The following is a 20,316-nucleotide window of genomic DNA, read 5'->3' as shown; positions in this document are numbered from 1 at the left end:
TATGAAATGATTAAGCATCTTTCACCAAAATCTATGGATTATCTGCTCCTTCTATATAACAGAAACTTTATTGAAGGGCAGTTTCTGGATTCCTGGCGCAAGGCAATCGTTCTTGCCTTTGCTAAGCCAGTAAGGGATCCAAAAGTCACTACTAATTATCGTCCTATTGCTCTGACTAGCTGTCTGTGCAAAATCCTGGAGAGAATGGTTAATTCCCGTTTAATATGGTACTTAGAATCAAATGACCTTCTCTCCAACATCCAGTGCGGCTTCTGAAGGAACTGTTCCATTCTGGACCATCTCATTAGACTGGAAACATCCACCCGGGATGCTTTCCTAAAACGTGAACATTTGGTGTCCGTATTCTTTGACATGGAGAAAGCATATGACACAACTTGGAGATTTGGCATCTTAAAAGATTTGCATAGCTTTGGTCTTAGAGGGCATCTCCCCATATAAAAAACTTTTTAGCCAATCGATCTTTCCAAGTTCGTGTGGGATCCTCACTCTCTCGTTCCTTCAGTCAGGAGGAGGGAGTACCACAAGGATCAGTATTAAGTGTCATGCTTTTCGCCATCAAAGTAAATTCCATCACAGAACAACTTCCTCCACCTGTAAACAGTGCCCTCTATGTTGATGACTTTAGCATATTTTGTCAGTCATGCAACATGAGGGTTATTGAAAGACAACTGCAAAAAGCCATTGATCGCCTTAATTCCTGGGCACTTGCTAATGGCTTCAGGTTCTCACTGGAAAAGACAGTTTGCGTACACTTTTGTCGTAAGTGTAATCTTCATCCTGAACCTGAATTAATACTCGGACAAAATGCTATTCCAGTAGCCATGGACACGAAATTCTTGGGACTCGTATTTGATAAGAAGCTGACCTTTCTGGATCACATCCGTCAACTCTGCACAAAGTGCACAAGAGGCCTGAATATTCTGCGCTCTCTCTCCTCTACATCTTGGGGTGCGGATCGATGCACCCTACTACACATTTACCATGCGCTTGTACGATCCAGACTAGATTATGGGTCCCTGGTATACAATTCGGCCAGAGACAGTGTACTTCGTTGGCTGGATCCTGTCCATCATCAGGCTCTCCGTATCGCTATTGGAGCATATCGAATATCTCCTGTCCAGAGCTTATACATCGAAGCAAACGAACCACCGTTATCACTTCGACGTAAGCAGTTGTCTCTAATGTACGCTTTAAAACTGAAATCCCTGCCAGACCATCCTACGTGGCCATTTGTTTTTGAACCACGATGGGGAAATTTTTACAACACCTGTAAGACTGCCAATTGTCCTTTTAGTATTCGTCTCCAAGAGCTATTCAAAGAACTCACTATCAAGGTAGACAAGGTTGCCCAAACACCAAAGCAACCCCTTCCACCCTGGCATGCTCATGTTCCAGCATGTGACTTGTCCCTTAGAAATTGGGGAAAGTCGGACACTCCATCTGTCTATCTGCAGCTTTATTCAGCACACCGAGCTGGACATTCTGACTTCGAGCCAGTTTACGCAGACGGTTCGAAGTCGGAATCATATGTGGGATCTGCTACTGTCTTTACAGACACCACTACATCAGAGCAGATTCCCTCTGAATGCAGCATATTTACTGCAGAGCTGCACTCTATAGAGTTATCCTTGGATCACATTAGTAAATGCCAATACCAACAGTTCATTTTATATTCCGACTCTCTCAGCGTGAGATAATAACTGTGAGATACAGTAATACCCCGAAGTTACGCGATAGGTGGGTCCGACGAAAATCGCGTAAGTCGGGGTACAACTTTGCATATAAATACATATAAATTTTGCTTAATTGGGACCAAGGACTAACAAAAACACTAGTTTAGAAGAAAAATATTAATAAAATTGCAGTTCTTTATACATATTAATACAAAATATGTATTAAAAAAACAAATGACTTACATTAAAAAGTTATTTCGATGTCGATGGCTTCATAAAATCTAACAAATTCGTCTGACAACACAGCGCGTTCTTTTTTTCGCGCAGAATTTCTTCGTAGCAAGCTAATAATTTTTTTATTCCTTGCTTTGTAGCTATAACGCGTTCTTCGTTGGAGTCTGTTTTCTAAAATTTTTAAGCCGTTTACAATTGAGCCCTTTTCAATTTTCAACCTGTCAAGTTTGCAACTGTCATGTGCTTTTCGCCGTTGCTTCATTTAGGCCTGTAGCACGTGCAATATCACACGGTGTTTCATTTCGCTCAAAGTGTTTCACAATTTCATATTTTTTCTCTATCGACAGAGGCAGACTGGCCATAAGCCTTACCGGGGAAACCCCGGTGGGCCACTGTGATTTTGGCCATAAACCATAGTATGAGGCCACTATAAATTTTCCCGGGTAAGAATTTTTGACCCAGTCCGCCTCTGTTTATCGATAATTGCTTTTCTTTTTCTCTCTGAATCTGCAGTGTCTTCACCAGGACGCTTCCTTTTCACACCTTTTTAATTAAGTATTTTACTCATTTTTAGGGAATAAAGCGCAATTACAAAACGAGGAGGCACGCTTGATACGCATAAACAAAGCTGCGCGCATATAGCAACTGAATAAACAACACCATAAAGGCAGATATACGCTATTAACACTTCACATTTTACTAAAGCACATTTCTGGGGGTTACTACCATAAAACAATAAAAATCCAGTTGCGTTTCTGCTAGTGAAATCTGTTATAAACTGGTAGTAAACTCGATCTAATTGCATTTGCGATTATACCGATAGCTGGAATTGTGTTGGTTTTTACGTTATTATGGTGAAATGTGTTTCCCCTTCACTAATATAAAAAACATAAAAGCAGCAAAGGTGAATTTTGTTCATCTTTCGCTCTCATTCTCCGCCGTCGCATTGTATATCGATAACATATGAAAAACGACCTTGAAGATAGTGGGCGGCAGCGTTGCCAAACGAAAAAATCAAGAACCGCGTAATCAAGTTCACGTAAGTCGGGGTATTACTGTATAATTATCATCCAGTTCTGTCTTGCATTCAGCAGAAGATTCACTTTCTCCATGAACGTGAATATGATATCCGCTTCTGCTGGATTCCCAGCCACATTGGGGTTAGGGGAAATGATTTGGCTGACACCACAGCCAAATCAGCAATTCCCAATAATAATCGCTGCCTGTCAGTCCCCTATACAGACTACAGGCAAATAATACACCAGAAGATACACTCCCAATGGCAGGATTCGTGGAATAGACAGACTACAAATAAATTATATCATATAAAGCCTGTAATTGAACCGTGGCAGTCTAGTCTGCGCAGGAATCATAAGGAGGAAGTTGTTCTTGCCTGGACCCGCATAGGACATAGTCATTTGACTCATTCGTTTTTGCTGAGGGTTGATGATCCTCCTATGTGTGAGTCCTGTGGCACAATTTTATCAATTAGACACATTTTAAATGACTGTCCAAATTTTAGCAATATCCGTTTTACCGCTTTTAATCATCTGACTGAGCCATATACACTCAGTCAGATTTTATCCGACAAGGACAATGTGTCTGCTGTTTTTAGCTATTTTAAATCAGTAAAGGTTTTTACTTGTATTTAAAATTTACATGTTATTGTTATTTCTTTATTGATTTATCTTTTCTACATTTTATACCGTTGTTATTTTATATCTTGACATGGTGACCTAAATAATTAGGTCAGTGAAATTTAAATTTTTATATATCACATGGTTTTGGCGCATTATAGCCTTAGTTGCTAATGTGCCAATAAAACCCAACCAACCAACACACCAAATGCTCTTGGTCTTTTTCTTGTAAACAACCCTTCAAAGAATGTGATCCAGTCACCTCAGATCAGAATGTGGTGATGGTGCCTTCTCCAATGGAGCCTCTCTGTCATAGCCATTCACTCACTGCCTTGTGTCATTTGGTATTGCAAAATGGGATAATTTGCATGATTTCAGTTCTACTTTTTTTGGTTGGATTATTGTTTGAAATATTCTGATCCCAGTTCTTACTCAGATCATAACAGTGAAATTATTTGTGAGGGATTGAAATCCTTTAGTTCTGCATTCTACCTTAAAATCTGATCCATTATCTGAATCTTGGTTTTCCAATAAATATGTTAAGGGCTGTTCAAGATAAGAATTTAGCATAACACAAATGACATGTATTTAAATCTCCAGTTTCATTTTTTGCCTGCACCATATCTTGCAACAGTTGTAAAAAATAAATAAAAGTTATTAATCAATCCAAACTTGATTTTGAACAGATTAAGAGTGGGGAACCTGCTGTTTATCCAAATGGTAGCAAATCGTTCTGGCCAAAGCTGTGAGCCTCATCTTCTCTCCAGCCAGATAGCTTGGGAGTGGAAAACACAGGTTAATAGATTAATAAGAGCTACAAGCAGAGGTGAAAGTGATTCATGCACTGCTTCTATCAGAAAGTGCAGCACTCTGGAAAGCAAGTTGTTGGCAATTTCAAGCCCTATTGTTGGTCATCATAAAATAAGTAAATACATGGGCTGTGTTAGGGTAACTAATAGTATAAACAGGTGCATGTATACTTGCTTATGCACTGTCAAACCCCATATACTTGCATGTACACCAATGCTATGAGCTTAGTAAATAAAATTGTTGAATTTGAAGTACTGATCAAATGCAGACATTGTGGGGATATCAGAGACCTGGTGCCATTCAGACATAAAGGATGCAGAATTTGAATATGGGAAACACAAAGTGTACATTTTCATTTCATTTGAATGAACCAGTAAGCAACACACCACCCATGCTTTTGCACACATGTAACACATCTGCCATTTGTCTTCATTATTACTACAATTATGAAGAATGCTGATAAAATAAAACAATTGATGCAAAGTGGTAGGTAAATTTTTTTGTGCCCGGAACCTAACTCTGTGATTTTCCATTGACCCCATGATATAAAGGGTTCCATTTGCACCAATTCCATTTGTACCTCTTCCCCCCAGGAACCTAACCCTGGCATAAATCAAGGACTACCTGTACTCTCCCAGTTGGAACCATTAGGTCAGTTAAACCCTAGGGCATCCTTATGGGATATGGTATAGAAAGGATAAGAAAGAACAGGAGGTGGGGAGCAGTTATACTCTTATCTAAGAAAAAAAAAAAAAATACTGTTCTTATCTAAGGAGCATATTAAATCTAAGGCTGTGCATGTAGTCTAAACCTAAAAGTCCTAATCCCACAGGGTAGCCAGTGCAATGTTGAGTTAGTATAGTGTGACAGCACTGGGAAAATCAAAATGAGAGTAGGAGTGTGTTATAAGCCTAATGACTGTGAAACAAACAACTATACAGGGAATTGAGTGTAACAAACAACTAAACTGAGAAATGGAGTGCATCAATAAATTAGAATGTCTTATAAGGGATTTTAATTTCCAGATATTGAGTGGAACTTGTGGATTGGTCACACACACACACACACCAGCAAGACTTTTGTGGATTTATTGGATGACTGTTTTCTACATAAGCAAATTAGAGAAGCAATGAGAGGAAACAGTACTCTTGATATGATTATCAGCAGCAATTCTTCATGCATTAAGAACCTGTAGGTTCTTAATGCATGAAGAATTGCTGTAATCACTGCTATCATGAAGAAATATCTTCATGATAGCAGTGATTACAGTGTATTGATGTGGAATTTGCTTTAAAGGTGTTACTACCATCAAGGATAAAGGAATGGGTTTTTGCTTTCATAAAGAAGACTACAGTGGTGTCAGACAGTGTGACCAATTAATGACATTAGCAACAACAAATTCTAAACTAAGAACTTTCAGGGAAATAGTCATAGAAGCTACTAGGCTTTTCATACCAACCAAAAAATACTGTTCAGGGCTTAGATGTAAATGGATTATCAGATGATCTAATGACATACATGGAAATCATGAGATGCATATAAATTATCAGGTGATACAGAGGCCTGTGGTAGATGTGAACTAGCTAACAGTGAAGTCACAAAGGAGGTTAGGCAAGTCAAGGCAGATTATGAGAAATATTTGGCAAAAGCAGCAAAGACTTCTTTACTTATACTAACAGTAGAAGGAGGGGCCGAATCACATTGGTCATCCACTTGATATCGATGGTTTAACTGTTGATGATCCTGCTCAGGTTGATGAAAAACTAAATAGGTATTTTGTATCTTCACCCACAACTGAGGAATTCTTCAGAGAAGTGGATGCCAGAAGTTTATCAAACTCTAACAGGAAGGTTAAACGATTTTGTAATAACTGAGATGAAAGTGGAAGAGAAATTGTGTCATAAAAAAGGCACCTATGGTGGATGGGAGCTATCCAATTATATATAGGGAGGCAGTAAAGGAAGTATCAAACCCTTAGCCATAATTATGAGAGCATCTTTGGATTCAGGAGAGGTCCCTGTGAACTGGAGATGTGTGAATGTATCCCCAATTATAGACCTGTTAGCTTAACATCTGTTCCAGGATAAATAATGAAGTCTCTAGTTATAGATGTGATGCAGGACTGTCTAGACCAGTGCTACGCAAAGTGTGGTCCACAAACTGTTTGTTACAGGTCTGCGATGGATTGGAAATTCATTGTGGATGTTACTGGTTTGAGACAATTCTTCCATTACCAGTCCGTGGTGATTGTATTTTCCAAAAGTATCAGTGTGCGACAGATTGAAAATAAAAGGATCTTGTCATTCACCACAGATAGTTTGAGAAGCACTGATCTAGATAGTAGTGTAGTTATATTTCAGTCACAGCTTGGGTTTGTGAAGGGGAGATCTTGTCTTACCAATTTTATTGGATACTATAATGCAGTGACAATGGAATTGGATGCAATAAATAATTTTGCGATATTATATACTTGTATTTCAGGAAAACTTTTAATACTGTTGCACAAAGACTGCTGTATAAATTGGAGCTGTGTGGCATTGAGAGCAAGTTACTGTGGGTAAAGGGATAGTTGAGTGGGAGTAACAGAGAGTGGTTATTCATGGTCTGATGTTATTAGTGAAGTTTCACAGGGTTTAGTGTAAAGTGTGTTTAGGGTCAAACTGCACCAGGGGTTCCCCCATCTCTGCGTGGTATACATTGTCTTGTGATACAGAACACTGTTAAAGGCCAGAGATTTAAAAATATATGGGTATTGTTTATGCATAGTGTTATGTACCATTGTTCCTCTGCCATTTAGCCGCCAGACCCCTACTGAGGCCCGACATTGTCTGCACTTCACCCCGTGGAGGCAGACCAGGTGCACTAGTAGTTTAAGATAGTCACTCTGGCAGGTCCTGCCACCTAATTTCCTGAGATTTCAGTTGCTAGGACCTAAAAAAAAAAAAAAAAAATAATAATAATAATTTAAAAAAAAAAAAAAAAAGCTCACACACACATGGAATGATCGCGGCAGGGATAGCGCTAGAATTCGAGGGGCCAAAAGTTTTGTGGGTGAAGCAATTTGGGTGTAGTGCTGGGCCCATTTTGTTTTGTATATTTATTAATGATATTGAAGTAGGTATATCAGGCTTAATATTTTGCAAATGATATAAAGGTTGGCAGGGTGGTTAATGACAGCAACTAAGGTATGCTCCTACAAGATCTAAAAAAAATAGGCAGATGGGCTGAGAAGTGTCAATTGAAATTTAACACTGACAAATTTAAGGTAATGCTTATGGGTAGCAGTAATCCCAAAATAAAATATCAATTGTGTGGTACTACCCTCAGATTAGTGAAAATTGTAAAGGACCTGGGATAATTGTGCAGTCAGGTATGAAGTTCTTTCAGCAGTGCAGACTGGCTGCCAGGACAGCCCATGGGGGTTTGTCAGTGATATACAGGAATTTTGCTATCAGGGATAACAAAGTGATAGTCAGGCCACACCTTGAGTACTGTGTACATGTCTGGTGGCCTAATTTTAGAAAGGATGTAGAGCTGCTGGAACAAGTACAGAATAGGCAACAAGATTAGTGAGGGGAACAAAGGGGTGGTCTTACCAATAACGGTTTCAGTTCTGCAAATTGCGGCATCTGGAGACTACACACTGGCAAGGTGATCTGATTGAGGTGTTTAATGCTTTGAATGGATTGAGCAAACTCGATGCTGATGAGATTCTTCTTGTCCGACTATGCACATGAGGGGACCTACATTCAAATTGTGGAAGGGTGGTTGCAGAAGTTTGCCTTTAGCAAATGGGCAGTTGATTGCTGGACAAGCTTCATTTGTCGTTGTGGAAGTTGGTAGTTTGAAATATATTCAAGGTTGAACTAGACAAACTATTGGAGAGTATGGATAGGTAAAATGGGATTTTTTTTTTTTTTTTTTTGGGGAGGGAGCTGATTCTGTATTAGCTTGTTGTTTTGAATCATTTGCCACCTAATACTAATGAAAGTGAAAATAATAAAGAAGGCTACTAAGATAACATGCACAAAATTTTTCAATAAATGTCCCGAAAAAAAAAAAAAAAATCGAAAATAAGGTATTGCTTTCTGTAGAGGGTGAGGTGACCTTTCCTGTTTGCACTTTCTGGTAGTATAAAATTTTCATTCAGGCTCCTGGAAAATTCAACACACTTGGCTTAATCCCCGAGTAGGTATATTCAATATACAGCATATGTGGTGTAAAGGAAGAATTTGAAGTAATTAGTTAATAAACCTGTGTAATAGCAAAAATAAATGTTTATAATAAATTGTATTTCCTGGTGTGATGCTGTAGCAAAAGACTGCATCAGTTTTATCAAAACTGTTTTTCATATAAATTTTCATAAAATTTTTCATAGAATTAGAATTTAGCCGTTTGCTAAATTTTGATAAAGTTTTTGAATTAATATTATATGAATACTGCAAATCTGTGCATATCTACAGTTATCTATATGTATGATTCTTGGATCACCTTGCCACCTGTGTGTGTGAAGTATAACATCACAACCTTTGCTATTTCATTTATTGAAGCAATTCAATTGATTTTTACCAATTTGAGAAATGTGATGTCATTTATTAATTGCATGACATTTTCATGCTATGTTATAATATATCTCCCCTCCCCTTCCTTGCAAGAAGTTTGGTAAGGACTGTTTACTGTATATCCCATCAACTAGAGTTAAAAATTTTAAAAATGAAGCTCATAGTATACTCTGTTAGATGATATCCAAAAGTTATAAAAATGTATTTAATCTGTGCTGGTCACTTTTTTATATATATATATCCTCTTCCACTCAAACTATTCTGTAAGCTTTTTTTTTTTTTTTTTTTTTTTTTTCAACATAGTTTGTCTCTTAAAAATTCAAGTATAATGAAAATATGCTACAAAATTGGCAATATCCTGTACAGATTTCACAACTGTTGACAAGTTAAATACAAATTTATTTAGCTTAAATCATTTTGCATCATGCATATTTTAGAGTACTCCCTTGTGAATTTAATCCACTGAGCCCAGTAATTGTACCATTGGAAAGCATGTTTGAAATTTTTTTTTTTTTTTTTTTTTTTGTAATAACATTGGGTAGCTCCTAATTTTTAAGACGTTGTAAAGTCACCTTTCTTGAGCTCCAGTTCATCTTTGGAAACAAAAATGAGCAAGATCAGAGGATAAGGAGGGTGAAGATCACCAGCAATTTTTTTTTTTTTTAGCTAGAAGTGGCTAAATAGACATTTAGACATTTCTAGCAATGTGTCAAATAATTTTGAATTTGATTTTTCCAAGCTTGAAACAACACTTAATTCAAGCTTTGTTGTTTTTAAATGCCGATTCTAAAAAATCAGAGAGCACATTGTACATGATTTACTTAAACAGCTTCGCATGGGTAACTAAAGAAAAGCTTCCATGAAAGTATACTCTGTAACAACCTAATTATATACCTAAAATAACCTAAAATATAAACTATTATTGGTACATTGTTATGTGACCATCCTCATGAACTTTAAAGTGAATACATTTTGCCTTTTTAACTTTTGTGTCTATTATAGTTGAAAAAAATGGCAAGACATATTATAGCAATGAACATATTCAAGAATTACTGGTAGCCGAGTGGGCAGGAGCGGGAGTGCAGTAGCACACGCTCTTCAGCAGTCAGGGGCTTTGGGTTCAAGCCCCTGACTGCTGAATACGGTCGATCTGCCAACCCGCACTGGACCAGCGTGGCAGATTATGGTCCATTTCCCTCAGCATGAATTGTTGAGGAGGCTTCCATCCTGCAGTGGGTTGATAATGGCTGCACTTTACTTTTTTACTTTTTTATGTTGTAGAAAAGAGATAATCAAATTTATTTATTATTATTTTTTTTAATTGGATATTTGGGTATTTCTTTCCAGAATTTGTTTTTGTGTATAGTTTTTATTTACCAGAAGTAATAAAAATTGGAGCTATTGGCATAAAATAACTTTTTTTTTTTTTTTTTTTTTTTATCTGATGAACTTAGTCTAAAAAAAAGAAAGGTAAATGGAAACTTAAAATTTTAAATTTATACTTGGATTTTTTTGTGCAATGTTTCAGAATGCCCTTTTTGGCTCAGGAACATATTTATCTAGTGAACTAAGTATATCCTTGAACTACAGTCCAACAGGTATAGGCTGGGAACAAAGTTTGCTTGGTTCAAGAATCAGTTGTATAGCTGTGTGTGAAATAATTGATCATCCAGCAGTCAAGTGTCATTCAAGAGGTAAATAAACTTAATTGTATAATGTTGCTAAAAATGAATTTCCTCTTTAATCTTAATATTTTTATTATTTTATTATTAGTAGTAGTAGTGGCATATGATACAAGAAAGTAAGCTTATAAAGCATCAGCCAAAAAAAAAAAAAAAAAAATCTCTTCCTTTAATTTGTTCAAACTGCCCACTTCCACAACACCAGATAGAAGTTTATGCCAACAATCAACCATCTGCTAGCTGAGGGCAAACCTCTGCACATCTATCATGCAACCATCCTCACTCAATTTTAATTTATTCTCCTTCATGTGTATACTCTGAGCAAGAGAAATAATGCCATCAGCATTGAGCTTACTCAATCCATTCAAAGCCTTAAACACCTCAATCAGATCACTTAAAATAGGGGTCTAATCTCAGAATGTTGCAATTTGCAGTAAGTAGTATATACAACCCCAAAACAATACACACTTGGTGGAGTTAAACTAAAAACAGTACATTAAGATTTGGGAGTTAAAATATAGTTGGGTATGAAGTTCTCTGACCAGTGTAGGCAGGTGGCAAGAAAGGCTCTTAGTGTCCTGAATGATTTATTGAACATTTTCTTGTGGCGATAGGGAGGTCATAATCCCACTGTATAAGGCAATTGTAAGACCCTACTTAGAATACCGAGTTTAAGTATGGAGACTGCACCAAAAAAAGACATTAAACTTCTTGAAAGGGTCCAGGATAGGCAGTGCACCTGGTGAGATGAGAAAAAAGGCATGCATATGAGTGAAGACTTCAGTATGTGGGCTACAGAGCTTTGAAAAAATAAACATCTTAGAGGAAACTTGATTAAAGTCTATAGGGATCTGAAAGTGGAAAGTAAAATGAATGAGGTGAAATTTTCACTGTTTTAAATGATTCCAGAACTAGAGATCATAAATTCAAATTACAAGGAAAGAGATTGTTTTGGTCATAGGAAGTTTTCATTTAACTAGCAGTTGTTAATTGCTGGGATAAGTTGTCTCCAGGGGTGGTTGAGGCTGACAGCCTTTGGGGAATTTAAAGGTCATTTTGATAGTTATTTAAATAATGGTGTCAAATTTATTTTATTTGATTATTTTTTAAATTAATTAATTAATTAATTTTATTTTATTTTATTTTATTTTTTTGGATGGTGCAGCAAAAGCCTAGAGGTTCCCGTCACTGTATGGTTAATCTGAGAAAGAGCAAAGATGCCATCAGCATTTATTTTACTTTTCTTCTGAAGCCTTAAACAGTTCAATTAGATTATAATACTGATGACTAGTTTCTAGATGCAAATTTACGGAACCCGAGTCTTCCTTGGTGAGAATATGCTTTTGTGTCCCAAGCTAACCTCATTACCCTTTAATGCCGTTTTCAACAGACTTATGTCCTCCCTAAAATGAGGGATCCAAACCTGTATGCAATATTTATGATGTGCGCTAATCACTGATTTAAAATAATGGAATAATAACTTTTTCTGTGCCTGCTGGCAAAGTAACTTTGTCATTGACAGAACCCCATGAGCTATTCTACCAGCCAGTCTATACTGCTCAGACAGTTCCATGCCAGTCTACACAATTACTCCTAGACTTTTTTCATCTCCACTGTGTTGAGTTTGTTACAACTAAAACAGTATATTATTTTGGGATTTTGCTACCCAAATGCAGTACCTTGCATTTATCAGTATTAAACCTAATTTGCTATTTTTTACTCATCTGCTTGGTTAAACTAGATATTCTTGTAGTGGCATACTCTGATTAATGTCATTTATCACAGGAATAGATTTTGCCCTTAAAATCTGTCACGATGACCATGCATTATTTATTTAACCACCGACTTCATTATTTTCCCTGACACAGAAGTAAAGCTTACAGGTTATACACTGATGGTAGCTGAAAATGAAAAAGACTGGAAATTGTGCAGTCAGATATAAAGGTATCTGAGCAGTCCAGATAGGCTGCCAGGACAGTTTGTGGGATTTTGCCAATAATATACAGGAATTTTGCTAGCAAAGATAAGGAAGTGCTTATCCTACAAGGCAATGGTTAGGCCACATCTTGAGTACTGAATACAGGTCTGGTGGCCTCATTTTAGGAAGGACAATGAGATTGATGAGGGGAACAAAAGGGTAGTCTTACCAGGGAAGACTTCAGTTCTACAAATTTCAGAGTCTGGAGACTAGGCACATGCAAGGTGATCTGATTGGATCCAAAGCTTTTAATGAATTGAGCAAGCTCAATGCTGATGACATTCTTCCTCTTGCTCAGATTACACACTTAATAAATTCAAATTGAGAAAAATGGTTATAGGATAGATGCATAGAGTTTGCCTTCTGCCAGCAGGTGGTTGATTGTTGGAACAAACTTTCATCTGTTGTTGTGGAAGTGGGTATTTTGAATAAATTCAAGGAAGAACTAGACAAACTATTGGAGGGGATGGACAGGTGATGTGGGAAGGTGCTTTTTATTTTTTTTTTGGCTGAGTCTTTATAAGCTTGCTTTTTGCATCATTTACCACTACTTGATACTATGTTCTATTTTACAATTAATAAAAACAGTGAAGTAACAAAAAAAAAGGAACTAAAGAACAAAATTTTGCCTTTGAAATTTTTCTATTGCAGTTTTGGACTTCTGTTAAGCTGCACAAAATCCATTATTTTTCTATTTCACAGATGGCAATCGTTCTTTTTCTTCAGACAGTCTTGCAGGCAAGATTCCAGAAAAATATTATCTTGTACAAAATAATGACCTTGTACTTGTTAGGTATTTGCTAATTTATGGCAGTTGTTCCAGTGTTGCTAAGCCAAGGTAAATAATATCATTTCTGGATAATTACTTAATTCAAATAATGATTTTTTTCAAATAATTTAATTCAGTATAATTTAATTCCAAGTTCTTTTTTTATAAAGTGCTGTACATTCCTTGAATTAAAGAATTTTTGTCAGCATTTTTTCCTCATTGTCTAATTTTCCTCACATTATTTTTATATGGAAATTCTTCCAAGAAGTAACATCCCTGAAACACTTAGAAATCACTTACAACAATTGTGTATATCTGCCCTTTATCCTGTTCAAGCAATGAGTGAAATCACAAAGTATGCTAAAGTTAGTATTTTATTCTGTATTCGCTGTAGAATATATTGTAGGTGCAATCATACTCTAGCAAGAAAAGAACATATTAAAAATTTTAAATTTCTTCTTATACTCCAGTACAGCTCCAAGGTAGCCAGAGGAGTTCACATCTTTGTAACTGGTTTTGGCAGTTACATAGATGTAAACTAGTCGTCGCTAGTATATTGGCAGCCAATATACTAGCGGCACAGTTAGCAAAGAGGTGTGCACTTTTTCTGGAAGCCTACAAGCTCAATCTTGCAATGTGTGTGTATTTGTATCCATGTATTTTACCCCAGGATCACAATCAGGCTTTCATTATCTTGGAAAGAAATGGGCAGCTGCTTGACAGTGCAGAAACTGTATTACATTAGAATACAATGATGAATACATTTTGCAGAAATTGAACAGCATATATACCTTGGTAATATGTGATGACATTACCTTCTACAGTGTGGACTGATGTATCTGAGATGGAAAAGGAAGAAAAAAAAGAAGTTACAAGAATAACACTAAAATAACAAATAAACATGGTTGGCAAAGTCATATGGTCTATTTTCAGGCTGCTCCAAAACTGCTTGATGGAGGATGCTTTGTGGTTCCATACAAGGGAATGAGCATCCATTGCTGAGTTATTTTAACATTAACATTATGATAACATTAAGAACAAGGGTAATTTTTTTTTTTTTTTTTTTATTTCTTCTGTGATTAATAGAAGTGAAAAGTAAATAACTAATTACCTTGTTACTAATTAACCAATCAGTTAATTAATGTTATAAAAAGCAAATGTGTTCACTGCACCTACCTCTTAAAGTAATATTCATTTCATGTTTTGTAATACTTTATAACCAATAGTGCATGAAATGCAACATATTTCAGGTTCTGTGATTTAATAAATGAAACAGTTCAAATAACATATTTGTACAAACAAGAACCCAGTGAAGGATTTGTAACATAATGCCCGTTTATTAAAATTATTTATCGTGGTATACAAGGTACAGTGGCAGACAGTAAAAGTGCATCACTTGTGAATTTTGTAAATAATGTGTTTTGTGCTGCATTGTGGGTTGCAGAAATATTCAAAATGCATTTGTTAGATGGGATATATATCCCTGTGAATGAAATCTAATAAAAACACTCCACCTGATATACCTAATTGCCATAAATATCTTCCCAAAGGATAAAATGCATAATTAATGGAAATATGAGAAATCATGCAAATAGCAATCATGACAACCAAACATACATTTTATTGCATTTACATGTACAAACTGAAATGACAAGTTAACATAATAGTATTATGTACTGTAAATCAGCAAAATAAGTCCTCAATATTTTGTTGTTCCTCCTCGGGCTGCAATTACAGCCTTGCACCTATCAGACATAGAGTTAATCAACTTCTGGATATATGGTTGCCCAATTTTGTGGTACCACACCCTTACAATACTCTCCTGCAGCTGAATTTTAATTGTTGGCTTCTTCTGAGCAATTTTAGACAACTTTATGTACCAGCAGTTTTCAATAGGGTTCAAATCTGGACTGTTACCAGGCCAGTCCAACACTGTAATGCCAGCATTTCTGAGGTATGACTGCACCTTAAGGGGGGAAAGCATTGGTGTAAATATGTTTTAAGCCTTGTGAGACAAGAAGACAAACTCGTTGTTAAATCTAAATAGCATAAAACTTACCAATTTTGCTGTGTGGCAAGGTGCTGAGTCCTGTTGAAAAATGCAGTTTTGGACGTCTGTGTGGTTGATCCCTAATAACAGGTTTCAGGCACTCCTTCAAGATAGCAGTGTAGGTTTCTGCATTCACTGTCCCTTTTAATAAACTTAATTCACCCCACCCCTTTGCTTGTTATGCATTCTCAGGCCATCTGATCGGTGGGAAACTTTATGGTCGGTGTTATGCAGTCAAGATGGTATGCCTCTGATTTTCACCTTCTGATATTTTGCTTCCCACCTGAGCCATGCAGGTTGAATTTCGATTCGTCAGAAAAGATGATGGTGTCCCATTGCTCTTTTGTCCATGAAACATGCATTTTAGCCCAAGCAAGTCGCACCTTCCTCATTTGTTGGATCAACAAAGGCTTCTTCTTGGGCTGATAGGCATGCAGACAGTATTCCGAAAGCCATCTTTGGATAGTTCATGCACTTGTTTCAACACCAGAGGCCATCTCAAAGTCCAATTTTAAATCAGGAGCACTAACATGGCAATTACAAAGGCATCATCAGCCATTTTCAATCCACTGCAGGATGAAGGCCTCTCCAGCAACTTTCCAGTTCCTTCTGTTTTAACCACTGGCCATCCATTTACTACCCAAAAACTCATGAATTTCATCTATCCATCTCTGCCTTTGTCTTCCAGGTTTTCTTCTAGCTCCTCTTGGGTACCATTCTGTTATTTTCTTAGTCCATCTGTCATCATGTCTTCGAGCTATGTGTCCTGCCCAAGACCATTTTAGTTCTTTAGTTTTGTCTTATGTCCTTTACTTGAGTTTGTTGCCTAATCCATGTGTTTCTCTTCTTATCTAACAGTCTGATTCCCAATATGATTCGTTCCATTCTTCGCTGTGTAGTTCTCAGCTTCTCTTCCATTCTTTTGGTGAGTGCCCAAGTTTCACTTCCATAAGTCATGGTGGGGAGTATACATTGGTTCGTTATTTTACGTTTCAGACAAACTGGGATATTGCTCTTCAGTATGTGACTATATTTCCTGAATGCTATCCATCCAAAATTTATTCTCTCTTGACTTCCAGCCATTTATCATTATTACAGCCAATAACTTGTCCCAGATAAGTATGACTCCACCTTTTCAATTACTGCTCCTTCAATCATTATTTCCCTTTCTGTGGCATACTTGTTCATCATTACTTTTGTTTTAGCTATATTCATCTTTAGTCCAAAATCCTTACTAGCTGTTCATAACTGATTAAGATTTTCCTCTAATTCTTTGGGATCATGGCTTATGACCACAATGTCATCTGCAAATCGTAAATGGTTTAAGTACTCTCCGTTCACATTGACTCCTTTCTGCGACCAGTCTAATCTTCTGAAAGCTTCCTCAAGGGCAGCAGTAAACAGCTTCGGAGATATTATGTCTCCTTGTCGAACTCCTTTCTTGATTTTAAATTTGCTACTGTCTTTGTCTAGTCTAATAAAGGAGGTAGCATTCTTATATATTTTCTTCAAAATCATTATATATGGGGTATCTATGCCTTGTCTTTCCAGTGCCTGAAACATTGCCTTATGCTGTATGGAGTCAGATGCCTTTTCATAATCCAAAAATGCCAGGCATAATGGTGTTTTATATTCATTTGCTTTCTCCATTAGCTGTGACATTACGTGAAGGTGGTGATCCATAGTTGAGAATCCTGTCCTAAAGCCAGCTTGCTCTTTCGGTTGATTCTCATCAAGTATTCTTTCTAATCTGTTAGTAATGACCCTTGTGAACAACTTGTAGATGTGGGATAACAAGCTAATTGGTCTATAATTTCCAATTTCTGATTTATCTCCTTTCTTATGCAGCAAAACTATGATCGCATTATTCCACTGCTTGGGCATCACACCTTTTCTAATACATTTTGTGAAGAGCCTTGCCAGTTTTTGTGTTATGTCTCTTCCTCCCAATTTTATCAACTCTACAATAACTTCATCTTCCCCCGGGGCTTTCTGATTCTTCATTTTCTTCAATGCATGTTCTACCTCATCAGGAAGAATATTGGGTATGTCGTATGTGTTGCTACTTTGCAATCCATCTTCTCCACTGCTGGCATCATTCCCCTGCTCCTTGTATAATTCTCTATAGTAGTCTTCTGCTATTTGAATTATGCCTTCTCTGCTGTTTATAAGTACACCATCGCTATTCTTCAGTTTCAGTATCATTTGCCTTACTGTATTACTGCTCATGGCTGCTGATTTAAATCCTTTGTTTTCCCTTAATGCTTGTTCTACTTTTCTTGTGTTAAATCTTCTTATGTCCTCTCTGAGTCTCTTTCTAATGGCTTTGCATAACTCAGTATACTCAATTTTCTCCCTGTCAGTGTTTTTCTTGCTTTTCATTTGTCGTCTTCGGTTCATCATAACAAGTGTTTCTTGACTAATTTTTTCTTCTTTGGATTTCTTTTTTCCTATAGGTTTCTTGGGCTTTATCACTTTCAAAAAGTTGTAATATTCCTCGTCGATATCTTGGTCCTCAGCAGTCTGGAGAAGCTCAAACTTGTTCTTAAGTTCCAGTACATACTGCTTTTTCTCCTCTTCTGTTATCTCAAAGACCTTTGTATTATTTCCTCGGGTCAGTTTTTTCCTTTCCTTTCCTACATCTATATCAAGTGTACATCTTATCATTCTGTGATCACTTCCAACATTTTCCTTATTCAGGACGGTAACATCATTCACAATATATCTTCTGTTAGTGAGGATGAAGTCGATTTCATTAGTAGTTAATCCATTTGGACTCTTCCATGTCCACTTTCTGTTCACGCTTTTCTTGAAAAAAGTGTTCATTACTGACAGTCCTTGAGATTCTGCAAATTCCACAAGTCTTTCACCCCTTTCATTTCTTTCACCAATTCCAAAATTTCCTATAGTTCCCCTTTCTACACTGTTTTGTCTTTTTCCAACCTTAGCATTGAAGTCTCCCATAATAATAATATAGTGGGTTTTCTGCTCATCTAGAAGACTCAATTTCTGTGTACATTTCTTCAACCTCTTCATCATCATGGCTCGATGTTGGTGCATAAATCATTATAATCTTTAGCTTGTACCTCTTAGAAATCTTGAGTATTAGTCTTGACACTCTTGGTGATGTACTTTTGAATTCCAAAATGTTTTTTTTAAAATCTTTATGGACCAGAAACCCAATTCCACCTTCACTCCTTTCACTGTTTCCATTGGTGTACAGCAGATTTCCACTTGATAAACTTATAAGTGATTCATTTCTTCTTCTTGTTTCAGCCAAACCGATGATATTCCAATTCACATTTTCTAATTCCTTTTCCAGCTCTAATATCCTGTCTTCACCGATGACAGTCAAGATGTCAAAGGCAAAGCCATTTCATGTTACAAAGGCATAGCCATTTCAAATATCGATCTTGGGAAGGTGTAGTCACTGTCTTACAGCATGATCCAGATCCTCTTCACATAGCTGGTTTCGCGCTTAAATTTAAGGCGCCGCCGTAGCCAGGTGGAAAGGAGCAGCAGTGCGTAGCACACGCTTCTTGATTAGACCGAGGTTCGAGCCAGTCACCACCAAATATGGAGGATGCGGAAAGGTCAAGGAATGACCACCGCATATCCCGGAGCAATATGGCCTTGGTTGCTAATGCTCCTAAAAAAAAAACGAAATAACAACAGCTTTAATTTCGGCACCCGGGATACTGTTGACTGGTGGCAGCCTATTTTATCAGTGATAGCACGTGTAGAAAGTCCTTCCTTGGACAGAGCAACAGCTACACTTTTTTTTCTTGATGTCAACTGAACATATGGAGCAATGCTTACACCTCCGCAAAACAGGATACTAATGAGCATATATATCCTTCCAGTACCGTATTTATAGAAACAACTGATGCAATACCTTGCAGTTACTGTCTGATGCAATAGAAGCATTATGTGACACAATACCTTTGCTTTGCGACAAACAAATTGACTATAATCAAACAATATCTTATATGTTTCACTAAAATGTTACTTTTTTTTAAAGTGATGCAGATTTTTTGTCCACCACTGTATATAAATAGTTTATTTCTTGGCAATAGGTGCTTTATGCATATATGCTAACATACCTAATGATGAAAGTGCTGAAACATATCAGGAAAACTGGCTGTTATTTCACATTGTTTGATAATCAGTAGTTCTGGGGGTTCCTTTATTACAGTAAAACCTTGTTAATGCAAACTTGGTTTATACAAAGTACTCGTTTATATGAAACGTATACCATTTCCCTGCAAAAGGATAGGCTTTTCTATGTAAATATATTTGTTTATTACAAAATTTGTTTAATATGTATTACAAAGTTTGTTTTCACCCTGTGAGAAATAAATATTATTATTTTGAATGTTTAATACAAAATAATAATGTTTGTTTGTTGTTTGTTATTTGGTTTTTAGGAGCATTAGCAACTAAGGCCATATTGCTCCAGGGATATGCGGTGGTCATTCCCTGACCTTTCCACATCCTCCGTATTTGGTGGTCACGGGCTCAAACCCCAGTCTAATCAAGAAGCGTGTGCTACGCACTGCTGCTCCTGCCCACCTGGCTACAGAGGCACCACAAATCTTGGCAAAGTTGTCCATTTATTACCCATGTTATTGCCTCTGGCCACCTGGTTCCCTTCTTTCCAAAGGATGGCACTGACTTGTTAGAATTTGCTTTTGTATAAACAAAACCAGTTTATGGTTGTTACAACATAAGTGCACTCTGAAAAATATTGTTGTGAAGGATGAGCTGTTAAATTAACAAAAGAATATAAACAGTTTTTCTAAGTTGTTTACCTACACTCCCTTGCTCTCCACAGGATTAAGGTCAGTTGCAATTGTTACTCCAGTTCAAATAGTCTTTTGCTACAGTACTGCATAATCCA

General features: G+C 36.8%; 1 protein-coding gene across 1 annotated transcript in view; it reads left to right on the top strand.

Moving 5' to 3' along the window:
- Nucleotides 1-20,316, top strand: part of Parp16 (Poly(ADP-ribose) polymerase 16) — an 88,302-nt gene that overhangs the window by 51,286 nt on the left and 16,700 nt on the right. The window contains exons 5-6 of the mRNA XM_090377230.1: nt 10,466-10,631; nt 13,300-13,435. Of these exons, the coding sequence (XP_090233356.1) occupies nt 10,466-10,631; nt 13,300-13,435 (302 nt within the window). The remainder of the gene's footprint in view (nt 1-10,465; nt 10,632-13,299; nt 13,436-20,316) is intronic.

Source organism: Mastigoproctus giganteus, chromosome 7 (assembly GCF_048544385.1).
Source record: "Mastigoproctus giganteus isolate SK-2022 chromosome 7, ASM4854438v1, whole genome shotgun sequence".
Taxonomy (NCBI): domain Eukaryota; kingdom Metazoa; phylum Arthropoda; class Arachnida; order Uropygi; family Thelyphonidae; genus Mastigoproctus; species Mastigoproctus giganteus.
This window is presented reverse-complemented; position numbering and strand designations above follow the sequence as displayed.